Source organism: Amia ocellicauda, chromosome 12 (genome assembly GCF_036373705.1).
Source record: "Amia ocellicauda isolate fAmiCal2 chromosome 12, fAmiCal2.hap1, whole genome shotgun sequence".
Lineage (NCBI taxonomy): Eukaryota > Metazoa > Chordata > Actinopteri > Amiiformes > Amiidae > Amia > Amia ocellicauda.
In genome coordinates this window covers 11,052,453-11,064,852 of record NC_089861.1, presented here as the reverse complement: position 1 = coordinate 11,064,852, position 12,400 = coordinate 11,052,453, and the positions used below count along the sequence as shown (strand labels likewise).

General features: G+C 37.5%; 1 protein-coding gene across 8 annotated transcripts in view; it reads left to right on the top strand.

Annotated features, from left to right (window-relative positions):
• dysf (dysferlin, limb girdle muscular dystrophy 2B (autosomal recessive)) overlaps positions 1 to 12,400 on the top strand; it is a 109,879-nt gene that overhangs the window by 75,386 nt on the left and 22,093 nt on the right. For 4 of the 8 annotated variants that reach the window (XM_066718334.1, XM_066718331.1, XM_066718338.1 and 1 more), the window contains one exon: positions 9,637 to 9,699. The exons of the other annotated variants lie outside the window; for them this stretch is intronic. In XM_066718334.1, the coding sequence (XP_066574431.1) occupies positions 9,637 to 9,699 (63 nt within the window). The remainder of the gene's footprint in view (positions 1 to 9,636; positions 9,700 to 12,400) is intronic. 8 annotated transcript variants of the gene reach the window in all.

Below are 12,400 nucleotides of genomic sequence, written 5' to 3'. Positions count from 1 at the left end.
ACTCATCTCCACTACAAATAGGAAAAAGAGGCTACAAATTGCACAAGCTCACCAAAATTGGACAGTTGAAGACTGGAAAAATGTTGCCTGGTCTGATGAGTCTCAATTTCTGTTGAGACATTCAGATGGTAGAGTCAGAATTTGGCGTAAACAGAATGAGAACATGGATCCATCATGACTTGTTACCACTGTGCAGGCTGGTGGTGGTGGTGTAATGGTGTGGGGGATGTTTTCTTGGCACACTTTAGGCCCCTTAGTGCCAATTGGGCATCATTTAAATGCCACGGCCTACCTGAGCATTGTTTCTGACCATGTCCATCCCTTTATGACCACCATGTACCCATCCTCTGATGGCTACTTCCAGCAGGATAATGCACCATGTCACAAAGGTCGAATCATTTCAAATTGGTTTCTTGAACATGACAATGAGTTCACTGTACTAAACTGGCCCCCACAGTCACCAGATCTCAACCCAATAGAGCATCTTTGGGATGTGGTGGAACGGGAGCTTCGTGCCCTGGATGTGCATCCCACAAATCTCCATCAACTGCAAGATGCTATCCTATCAATATGGGCCAACATTTCTAAAGAATGCTTTCAGCACCTTGTTGAATCAATGCCACGTAGAATTAAGGCAGTTCTGAAGGCGAAAGGGGGTCAAACACAGTATTAGTATGGTGTTCCTAATAATCCTTTAGGTGAGTGTATATGGGAATGAGCACAGCACGACGATCTAAAATACTCTCATTGTTTCATAATGTAACAAAGCACATTCAGTAAAAAAATATGAATTCAGTGCCACTCAAGAACATTGTGTTTTTCGTGACTATTTATTTATTTATTTATTTATTTATTTATTCATTTATGTATTTATTTATTCATGTATGTATTTATGTATACTTGCAATTCACTTGTTAGCCTCCAGGTGGACTTATAAGTAGTCCACTGCAACTTATTTATACAATATTTTTAGAAATACAAATCAACCCATGAAAGTGCCTGCTCATTTGATTTACTGTGGAAATGCTATTTTAAAATAATAATATATAAAATAAAAAATATAAAAAATATATAAAATAGCACAAGGGTTTTTACATAAATCATTTGGAACATAAAGTATAGAACATATAGTATGACCAGATAATGTTTTACAGGGACAGAATAGAAGTATTGATTTTATTAGCAGAAAGGACAAATGAAAAGTCACAAATGAGAGGAGGCCATTCCACTCATCAGTCACTTTGTAGGTGAAATCCTAACATTATTACAAGTTAGATTATCTGTGGAAAGGTAACTTTGAGTTTACTTTGGTTCATTTAGTGAGGAGTAAATGACACTGTGGCACAATATTGTCTATAGATATGTCTGCATAGCACAGCATTGCTGCCAAACCTTTAGTAATGAATGCCTAATCCTATTGTAGAGTATTTGATTCTCCATTGCTGTCTCCAAGCCAGTAATTTATTGGACAGCTTGTTCCAGCGACGTACAGTTCCCTATTTTATTTATTTTAGAGATTTTTTTGACTTGCAAATAGTCTGGAAACCACGGAGCTGCTTCCCTCTTTAGCTCCCAAGGGCAAAGGCGGCAACATTCACACAGTGAGAAACTTCACAATACTTTCACTACACTGCCAGCCAGGCGCCCACACTACTTCTAATAGAAAACAGTTGTTCACCAAAAACCATTGATGGCAATTGTAGAAAGACCCAGACCTGACACATCGATATAATAACTTTTAACAGTGCGTAGTTGTTCAAGCGATCTGTACTTACAGACATCAGTTTACCTTTCCAATTAATCGATTAAGTGTGACAAGCTGTAGGGAACAATTTCATCCAGTGAATGACTGAAACACAGAGCATACTTTATTTTTTTTATACCAGCTAGTTTAATTTTGATCAACGTGACGACATTTAAGGGAATTAAAGGTAATAATCACCCCTTGACATTCAAAAAGGTAATATTCAGCAAAATGCACTGATTAACATTGGAAGCAAAGACTGAGAAATAAAGCAGAAATCACTGAAGCGAATTTGCCAGGTTCTGTTAGTCTAGCTAACAGACATAGGCCTGCATTATATCAAAATTTCTATGAACCCGCCAGTCGCAAATAACAAACCCAGTACTTGATGGCATTTTTCCATTGGGAAGAAAAAGTCTCAGGCTAACAAAGAGTCCTGAGTTTGTGATGATTGCAGGGTGGCTTAGTGTATTGTATAATCAAGGCCATAGCTATATTTAATTAAATTAAACTTAATTAATATACATTTCCTTTTAAACAAGTGTAATCTGTGAATAACAAAGTGATATGTAATTACTTCTGTCCTTGTGAACACATGCATTCAAATACATTCACTTTGCAAACGTAATATTAAACTTCCTGGAATCTGATCTTCAGGATGAGAAACGTTTTGTAATCACTGGACCATAAACTTTCATTCTACTGAATAGCTTAATCTAGTGTTAAAGAGCTAATCTTACTTAATCTACAGTGTCATCCAAACACAGACCTATTGACAGAGAACTGTTCCCATACTAAACGGTAGCAATTGTTTTCATATTGACTTTCTTTATTGACCTTCTTTACTAATAGTAATTTGTTCTGTCAGGGCAGTGCTTTAAGATACAGATACAGATGTGAACATGAACTGAGTAATGGAGACTTTTGAAAGCTTAAGCAAGGAGTCCTCTAGTGTATCTACCTCTTAGACTTTGTGGCATTACAAAGAGATACATGTTTTGCAATCTTCCATGGAGCCTCATGAAAGTTCGATGTCTTTAGGCTGTGAAGGCCACTAGATTACCTTTGAGGGTAGGGTCTGAGAAATGATTGGTTGGCATGCTGTCTTCAAAATTCTAACAATCCATAACAGTTTTAGTCTGTTGTCCTTTAAGGTAAGAAATGCATAGGGTTTTGGAGAGCTTCATGGGAGTTTATCCCAAAAACCTAATGTCATTACAAGGATTCACTAAAGCTTTGTCTGTGATAAGGCCTTCACATAGCTATCTGTCTTTAGGCTGTTTGTAAAATTCCAGTCAGAGAAGCGAGAGGGGACTTCGGGTAACAACTAAAAATAAAAAAAATAAAATATTCTTTAATCTTCTGATTGTTTTCTTTTCTGTTGTGATTTTTTTTGTATTATTGCTTCATGTGATTGCATGGAAAGTAATAATGTAAACAATACACCAAACAGTTTACCCATAGGCTAAGAAATGTTTTTAAAGATTAAAAATGCACATATTAAAGTCAGAGGAAACTGATGCACAAAATAACATTGTTTTTTTGAGCTGTCTAAATTTATTCTGGCTGTAGATCTTTATCTTTATGTTCAGTAACGTAATCAGTACTTGTTGCAATACTTTAGATGCAAGGATTAGAAGAATACTATTTTATAGTACTCTGTGGCAACCCTTTAAATAATTCTTCATAGATATTTACAGTCAATTTCTGACCATTTCTAAGACCATTTCTCCAGATTTGATGATGCACCACTTTACAATAAAGCATGACTAGCATTAATTACAGCAATATTCCTATATATTAGATTATAAAGATTAAATTAAATCATGCCATTTTGCTAATTTGGAATCATCTTGCTTGTCTTTTGTGTCCATGTGTTTATTATATAATGTTTGGAAGTACACTTCACATAGAATTAAGCCCAGATCAGTTAAACAAAGTGATCTGATCATTAATCTGTACTAGATTAGAAGAAGGAAATATCAAGAATCCATTGTCAATGTTTATGTTAGCAGTTTGTGTCTATGTGGATATATATGACACAATCAGTTCTTGATGGCTGGTACATAGAAGGAATTGCACCCCCTCCTGGATATATTGTGCCATAACAAGCCCACAGTTGCCCTTTAATCACCACAGACACCTGTCCACTGTAGTAGGATAATCACACCTGCCATCGCTAACGAATGAAGCCCTATAAAAACGCCCTTGTGGTCTCATTGCATTGTACCTGAGGAGAAGTGCAGCAGAGTGTTGGGAGTGCTTTTGATCCAGAGTGAACCATGAGGGCTGTTGTTTGGTTTCACTGGATGCCCACCTTCATTTGTACCAAGAACCTGATTTGGCTGCCGAAAACGACCACAAATACAAATCACAACCCTTGCCCCCGAACTACAACTATGAAACTGCTTTGCGAATTGGATTGTTGCCTGATAGTTTCATTCGGGTAACCGAGTAGTGGCCTGAATGTAGCTAGGGACACAGAAACAGCCCCAGGCTTTTCTTTTTTGCGGCTGTGTTGGATATGTAAAGCATTCGTTTTGCACACGCACCCCCAAAAATACCTTAGATGGATGCCAAAAATATGTATTTTGTTTAAGTAATGTTTTGCCATACCAGTTTAGTTGCTCATTGTGGCCCTTGAGGATCAGACCCCCAGAGGTATAGTGTGTCAAATTTGTGGTCAGCACACCTGTGTATTTTACTGATTAAACATTAAACATTAAACAAATTGTAAAAAAGTACATTCATCTTGGTAAATTAACTATCCCTACAGATGATAGGACCTAATTTGTCCTTTTCAAATGAAGTAGGGTAAAGTTACAAGGTGGAAAATGCTGTATAAATTTGACCTATTGTGCTCAGGCCTTGTCCGTGAGTTGCTGTGTGAACAGGCTGTGTGAACTGGTCTGAATCCCATGAAAGTCGTAAGAGCGTATCTATTCCCCACCATAGAGACAGAGCAATAATAATAATAATAATAATAATAATAATAATAATAATAATAATAATAATAACAACAACAGTAAATATAAATAAAAATATAAATAAAACAAGATTTGGGGATTATGGAAATAGGAATATTTATACATCTTAAAAATAATTTCCATTTCACAGCTGTAACCTTTCAGCCTTTATTTGTTTAGTCACCAAATAAAAATAATAAATGAAGGAAAAGTTGCCCACTTGGTTGCTGTGACAACGACCACAGAAATGTGGGACGTATCGCTGTTGTGCCTTGTGTTTATTTACGTTTTTGACCTTCCAGTCTCACTCGCAATATGTCTTTACTGAATGATTCAGATGGAGAGAGAAGTATATGTAGCCTTCATTCTGTACTTTCAAAGCCTATGCCAGATAGTAAAAGCACAATTTACTACATGTACTGTTTTCTATTACACACAATTGAGAAATATAATAATAATTTATGTCAAATCATGTTTAAAGACTTTCTTAAAATTTTTGCCATTTTATTTTTAAATAAATGTTAATAACTGATTATATGTGGACTTTGGAGTTTAAATCTGAGAAAATTGAATGAATCATTAATAACAAAGGAAAAAAATTAATAATCTCTGCCAGAAAGGGAACTGTTCATGACATATAGAAGTTATATAATGGAATTGATGGCAGACATTAAATCTTACACCGATCAAGTCAATGCCTTCCAAATGCAAAATAGTTTTGTATGTATTTGTGCAATATTTATTCGATACTGCCATCTTCCAGGGATGATTTGAATGTTTAATAATGGAAGAAATAAAATTAAACACACCTATAGAGCATGCTTCAGGCACCATGACATCGCCTTAACATGAAAATTAATATTTTTATTATTCCAGAATATGATCCCTAGTACAATGTGTTCTATTTAGAAGTATGTAATTTTATTACAGTTCTTTATTTATTTATTATGTTTTCGTCTGATTTACTTCTTGGCAATATTGTGTAAAAACTGCCACTGAATGGTTCGTTTGTGTCTGCAGAAGAGAATGACCACAACCACAGAAATCCATGTGAAAAAGGCATTTTTGGATATTTGGTTTTGGAAGAGCATGGTCTTATGGATCAATATTAAACAAAAAAAATATATAAAATCAGTCACATCATTCTTAAAAAGTGATTTTTCATTTACTTATTTATTTTTTTATTACCAAAAAGAACATTGGAAATAGTTACTGCAGTTTGACTTCAAGTGGCAATAGACTCTTGGACTTAAGTACTGCTTATGAATTGATGTCCAGAAAAATGCCCCAGAGTATTTTGATTTTTACAATGTAACATAATCTTTAGAAGCAAGATGAATTACCAAGTGTAGTATAATCTGCTGCCTGCACTTAATGAGGGATGCAGAGGTCCACGTTTACATATTTCAGGTCATTTACATGCAGGTTCCTCGCTGATGATTCAGGGTAACTCTAAACCAGCAGCACTGTTCAGCCTACTTCACTCTTTGGCCTATTCAGACTCTGCTCATGCTTGCGATTAGGTTGCAGGAAATGGGAAACAAAAAGGAAGTGTGAGCCAATTGCTACTGTTTTGGGATGGAGCCTGGCCTAGCTGGTCAGAGGCTTGTGTGTTAATGTTCTCCTCACCCCGAGATGAGCAATATGGAAAACACAGTTGAGGTTGAGCAATGGCAAAAGCAGGAATGTTTCCCCTCCTCCTCTCACAGGCTGTCAAATTTAGTCATACCTCCATGTGTTTTTTAAGATAGAGAAATGTACCTTTTTCCCATCAAAGTGAGCTGTGGGTCATAGCTTTGTAACCACGTCAAGCACCACTGCATTGTGACTAAGTTTATCCTGAGGTTTGAGAAAGGAAGTCTCTAGAACATTGGAAACAGTGCCTTGGTGGGACTCCGGTCATTAATAAACACCATTGAGTGATTTATGTGTATGAAGAATATAATCAACATTTGGTTTAACTGAACTCAACTTTGATCCAAATAACCCAATTTATAACTTTTCATTTTAAATAATAGTGTAGGGAGGGAGGGGGGAGCAAACTGCTGAGGTCATGACATCTGCCAAGCTCCTGAGGTACAATACAAGGGAGCTACCAGAGAGGAGTTTAGCAGTTTATAGAAGAAGCTGGAAAAACTGGTTTGATAATTATTTAGGGTCCCCTAGAATCCATTTACTCCCGTATTTAAAATCTTGAGAATTCTAAAATAAACTTTGCGGTGCATTAAGTGAAACCTAACACACCGCCTTTCACTGCACAGCCAGGCGTACAGCAAAAAAAGCACGTTGTGTGTTTCCAAATATATCACTTGAGAAGAACATGTATACCTTCCATTAAAAAAAAGCAAGGGAAAGAAATAGGATTGAAGGTCTAAAGGACTTTCAGAGTAGTCGCTGCACTTTGGAGGACTATCCATCATACTGTAGTTTCTTACAGAAGGGCAACATAAGTTCTGATTCAAATTATTTTCTCTATAGTTTTTATCTGAATTCACACTCATATATTTTTGTTTGGCTAATTTAAAGAGCACAAGAGGAATTTGTGTTCCTTAGTAAAGCCTTGTCCCCACATTGCGATACTCTAGTGCTCTTTAAATGCTTGCAGCCACCCTGGGCTTAAGTAATGCAGAACTCTACAGTATTTCCTTGTTTAAAGACAATCACAACAAAGGCCTGCTCCTAATTAGCCCCATTTCAGAGGCCTGTTTTTGAAGTCTGCATTATTGTATATATAATGCCCTGGCACAATGTGAAGACTGGGGCTTTAAAGTGGAGCTCGCTCAGATGTGGTGTATCGTCATGGGCAGACTGATTCTGCGGGCCGCGCCCCTGTCACCACAGGCGCCACAAGATCTTCTTTGCGCTTCTCCCTGCCAGAGATTTACTGGGAAAGTGCGCAGAGGGAAACATAAAATTACAATAATCATTATGTTAATAATGATAATCTGCACAATAAATAAATATGAAAAATGGCTGAGCAGTGGCGCTTATTTTGGAGGCAACAGTGTCAAGCAAAGGCCAGGAAAACGATCCCAGTTTAGATTTGCATATTTGTCTTCTGTTCCCTTAGTGGTGGATGGGCTTTCTTCTCCACGCTCTTTCATAAAGTGTGCATGAACCCAGACAGCTTGGCAAGGGCACACATTGTAGCAACAGTATGAAAAATAAATAAAAATTGCCACTTTCAATGAGATTAATGAATGCACCAGTTCCTTGTTGGCTCTAATACCCTCATTCTGGTGTTTATTAGAAACCATCCAAACAGGCAGCCTTCAATTGGGCCAGGAGAAGCCATTCCCATGTTTTGTATCGACCCTTTTTCATACCATTTGACCCCTTGACCTCCCTCTACAGGACGATCCTTGCTGTTCCCATGGTGGAATGCTGCTTTGTCCCTTAATAAGCATCAGTGGCATGCCCTTCTAAGTCCGAGATGGTGTGAGCGCTCCCATACATTTCAAAGATTGTGTAGCTGCTCCACATCAACAAAGATGAAGCCATGTACCCAAGGGAATTTGAGTGGAATGTGTGTCAGGAATGAAGGCGACATAAATCTGTGGGATTCACGCTAAACTGTAGAGCTGCATTTATCTATAGTTTGGATGAGGCAAACTTGTAAGATCTTAGACAGCTGATGTCTCAATATTTCTATCACTTATCACAAGCCCTGTCCTTATATTTCCAGTCGGTATTTGCTGCAATGACCTATTCAGTGAAAGAGTCTTTGGTTGAGGGTTATACCCTAGGGTTAGACCCTAACCCTAAATGTATATTATAACAACTTTAAGTAGCCCTGGATATTGGGTGTCTGCTAAGAAATATAATGATAATAGGTATTCAGTTTATAAGCATATTTAAATCCAATTATCTGCCTGACAGAAAACTGATAAAAAATGGCAGAAACCTTTTTTTAAATTTTATTCTTCCTTTTAATAATCTTCTCATTGACCATCTGTGTCTTCAGTTTCTGGTCCTTCTATCATGTATATCTCTGTAAGAATTTGAAGACATTTTTCATTGTAGTAGGTTTTTTTGGTCCACTTTCAGGTATTGTAGTATTATTGTATAACCTGACCTGTTATTGATTTCCATGTTACATTTTTCTGCTGTTTGGTATGAATGAAATTACATAACAAGATGTGTGCATCCCTCTTGACATTGACCTACATTGCCTACATGACCAGATATTCCACATGATCAATGATTGGGAAGTCAGAGGTATATTCAGCAGCATCCAACTCATTCCACAGCGACCACCACCTCTGTGCCTGACACACACAAAGCTTGTGTGAGGTCTGAGGTTATATATGAACAAAAAACAACTTAGTCAAGTTCGAATTAGTTCTAGATGCTGGGAGGTCTGTGGTTAGTTCCTATATTTAACGTATGTTATGTTAGTCAGTTATGAATCGCATACACTATCGCAGGATTGGGGCTCCACTGGTTTTAGGAAGGGAAGAAGGGAAACACCACTTTCTGAACCACGTCGTGTTAAGCGTGATGATTTGAAGTCAGTTATATAAATAATGAGCTTAATGATGCTAGTGAAAAAGGAGAGACTTGCAGAGCAAGGAGGTTAAGTTTGATTTATGGAGTGGTCCAAAAAACTGCAACGTAGTCGTTCTTTCAAAGATGCCTGGAAGATTTTAATTCACTTCTGGTTCATTTTATATTTCTTGCCAACAGAAGGTGAAGGCGTTATTTAAAATCACTTACATGAAAACAGCTACTCAATAAAATGGCATTACTTTTTGGTTCATCATGCCTTGGAAGGTCTCCAGAGTTTACTGCACCCTTTCTGCTTGTACTGGTGGTGTGGAGATTGTGGAGTTTGTGGGTTTGTGTGCTCTTGAGTGTTGTGTCTGTCCCCCCCCCCCCAACCTTTTCTTTAACCCTAACCAGCTAACCAACCGTTTTGATTTGTAGCTCACAGATGGCACGACCAGCTCAGCCATTATTAACCTTTCATCTTCTCGGTCCAGCCTTCATGTACGTATCAACTCATCAATGTTTACTCCTTCTCCCTATGCACTCATGACCATAAGCTATGTGCCTTGAATTAATCAGGTCTCAGTCCAGCACTTTCAAATACAGCACACCAAATTATCATTGCAAGGCTCCAAAAGTAGTGACTTATGCTTTATTTATTTATTTTCCCATGCAAACATTTCACACTGGCAAAATAATGTGGAATGGAGACAAATAAGATCCAACGACATTCAATGCTAAGATGGTGACCAGACAGGGCTGCTTCAAAGAATTTTAAAGGAATTGCAAGGAGGCTGGTTGAAAATTCACAAGGTCTAGGTGTACATTGCTTTGCTCAATAATTGGATTGTGTTGTTTCTCTAATTGTACAGTGAATGTTGCTCGGAGGTGTTTTCTTGGGTATAGTGAAAATCATACTGGAATGAAAGAATTACTAATGTTTATGCTCTGTAACTTTTAGGAAATTTTCTTACCATACTTATTTTCCTTAAAAATAATAATAATTCATTTGTGCTCTGGGAATCTAAGGTGGGGAGGAGATCTAGTCCAATTCCGTTCCGACACAGAATCCTGGTTGCTTTTTTACCTGCCAATATAGCCATGGTTAAATTACAGCTTTGATTCTGAACAGCCACCCAAATTTGCTTTCTTATTGGTACCCGACTCCATAAAACCTTCTTTTGTTATGGTTAGAATTAGTTGCAGATCCCATTTAGAGTACAGATGCAGCCCAATGCTGTTTCAGATTAAAGAGTGTAAAGGACAATTAGATCAAATATTGCACTTGGATTTATTGTGGCTCGAAGCAACAGCAGATTGAACTGCGTATTTTTTCAATTTCTCTCTCTTTTAAAAATTCAGACTCTAGAGAGATAAAAGCCTTTCTAAGAATAATTGGTGCATGCTTGGTTACATGTGATCCATTTTTTATATAATATTAGCACCAGTTTTATAAAAATGTGTTCTGGTCTCAGTGACTTTCCTGAGTCTGAGATGTCACTAAGCTCTTTTGATAATGGCTTGTTTATATCATGCTCCAAATGTAGCACTGAATTTGTCTCACGAGCCAAGATCTGGAGGTTTTTCTTTCTGCAAACAAAGATATTTATTTTATTAGAAAATATTCAAACCAGATGATCAAACCCCAATTTCTTCCACCAAAGCCAAAGTAAATAAGGCTGTTAAAAGATTCCCGACGCATATCCCTAAGCCAGATGTCAGACAAAAAAAGTGAAACGTGCATTTAATCAATTTTCCTCTAATTACATTTTCAAGATTCAGACTTTACAAGAATAAGGGGATCCCAATTCAGTCCTTCTCTTACAAAGCATTGCGCAGAAAAAAGAACATTTCATCAGTTGTCCACATTCTCGTGGAGGGATAATATATCGCCACAAAAATGTGTTTTCAGATTTTTGGATTGTCTTTGTTTTATTCATTGTCATCACAGCACTTCAGTTGTAGTTACAACCCATCCAGTCCCTTACATCTTTCCCCCAATTATACCAATTTTACCCCAAATGAGGAATTGCATTGGAATTACAGCAAGTCAAAGAAAACAGGCTGATTCGGAGGTTCACCCTACTGTCCTGAATACAGTTCTGATTGAAATAGAGTAAAGTGCAACCTAAATTGACAGACAGCATCTTCTATTGTTCAGAGTATATTTTGCCTCACTTGTGTAAGTGAAGTAAATATGTGCACAAAGCTGAATCATGATTACAAGCCATACAGATAGAGTGATTCTTGTCCTTTATGCGTTAAAAGCATTTGTTGGTAATATTGAACTCGGTAACCTCTACTAGACTTGATATTACACTTAAGAGCCATTGTGACCAGAACAAAATTGCTGACAGTCTTCACCCTGTCTCGATTCATGGTTTCTTGTATCTGGACTATTTGCGGTGTCTGTTCTAAATTGTTTGATTGTTTACACCGACTGGTTCTCAGCACTGGTGTACATGCTTGGCGCACAAATGTTTTCAAACTCTTGGTATGGTTTTCCAAAAACCTGAATTAGGAGGTTTGTGTGCGTGTGTGAGGATACTGCTCTTCTCCACAGACAGTTCCAAATAAATAAAGGAGCATGCGAGTTGTTGGATGATCCAAGGTAAATTAGGTGAAAGTATGATGACACAAGTAATTGAATGAAGTTTGTCCTGGGCCACATGCCTCTCTTTGTTGATAAAGCAGCTTTGGGCAGACTTTTTGGCAGGCAGTGCTACATCACTTTCGAAACCTTTGACTGGCACTGTGCTCCCCAATGCCTGGGCTCTTCAGTCAAATTCCTGCCATTCGAGCTCAAAGCCTTCTTCCATTCCCTGGCATCAGGCGAGTGCTTTAAAAAGGGTTGCAGTTTGCATTTCAGACCTGGAAAGCACTCAGCCATTTTCCATGGGACACTTATAAAGCTTTTGACTGTTCCTTGGCATTTTTTTTTTCCAAATGCATACACGATTAATGACCAGAATCCCTTCCTTCAGTACAATACACTTGAGATTGGGTCAGTTCTTACATGAGCGTGTATGAGAGAGAGACACAGAGGAGAGGAGATTACCTGTGTTACAACTGGCACACAACGGCAACAACAAAAATCAACAACACCACATGAAGCCATCTTATATTTTTCAAGTTTTAATTCAATTTTTTCTTACTTTAGTGCTTTTGAATGGATCATAAATGTTGTTTAAGTGCTATTCCT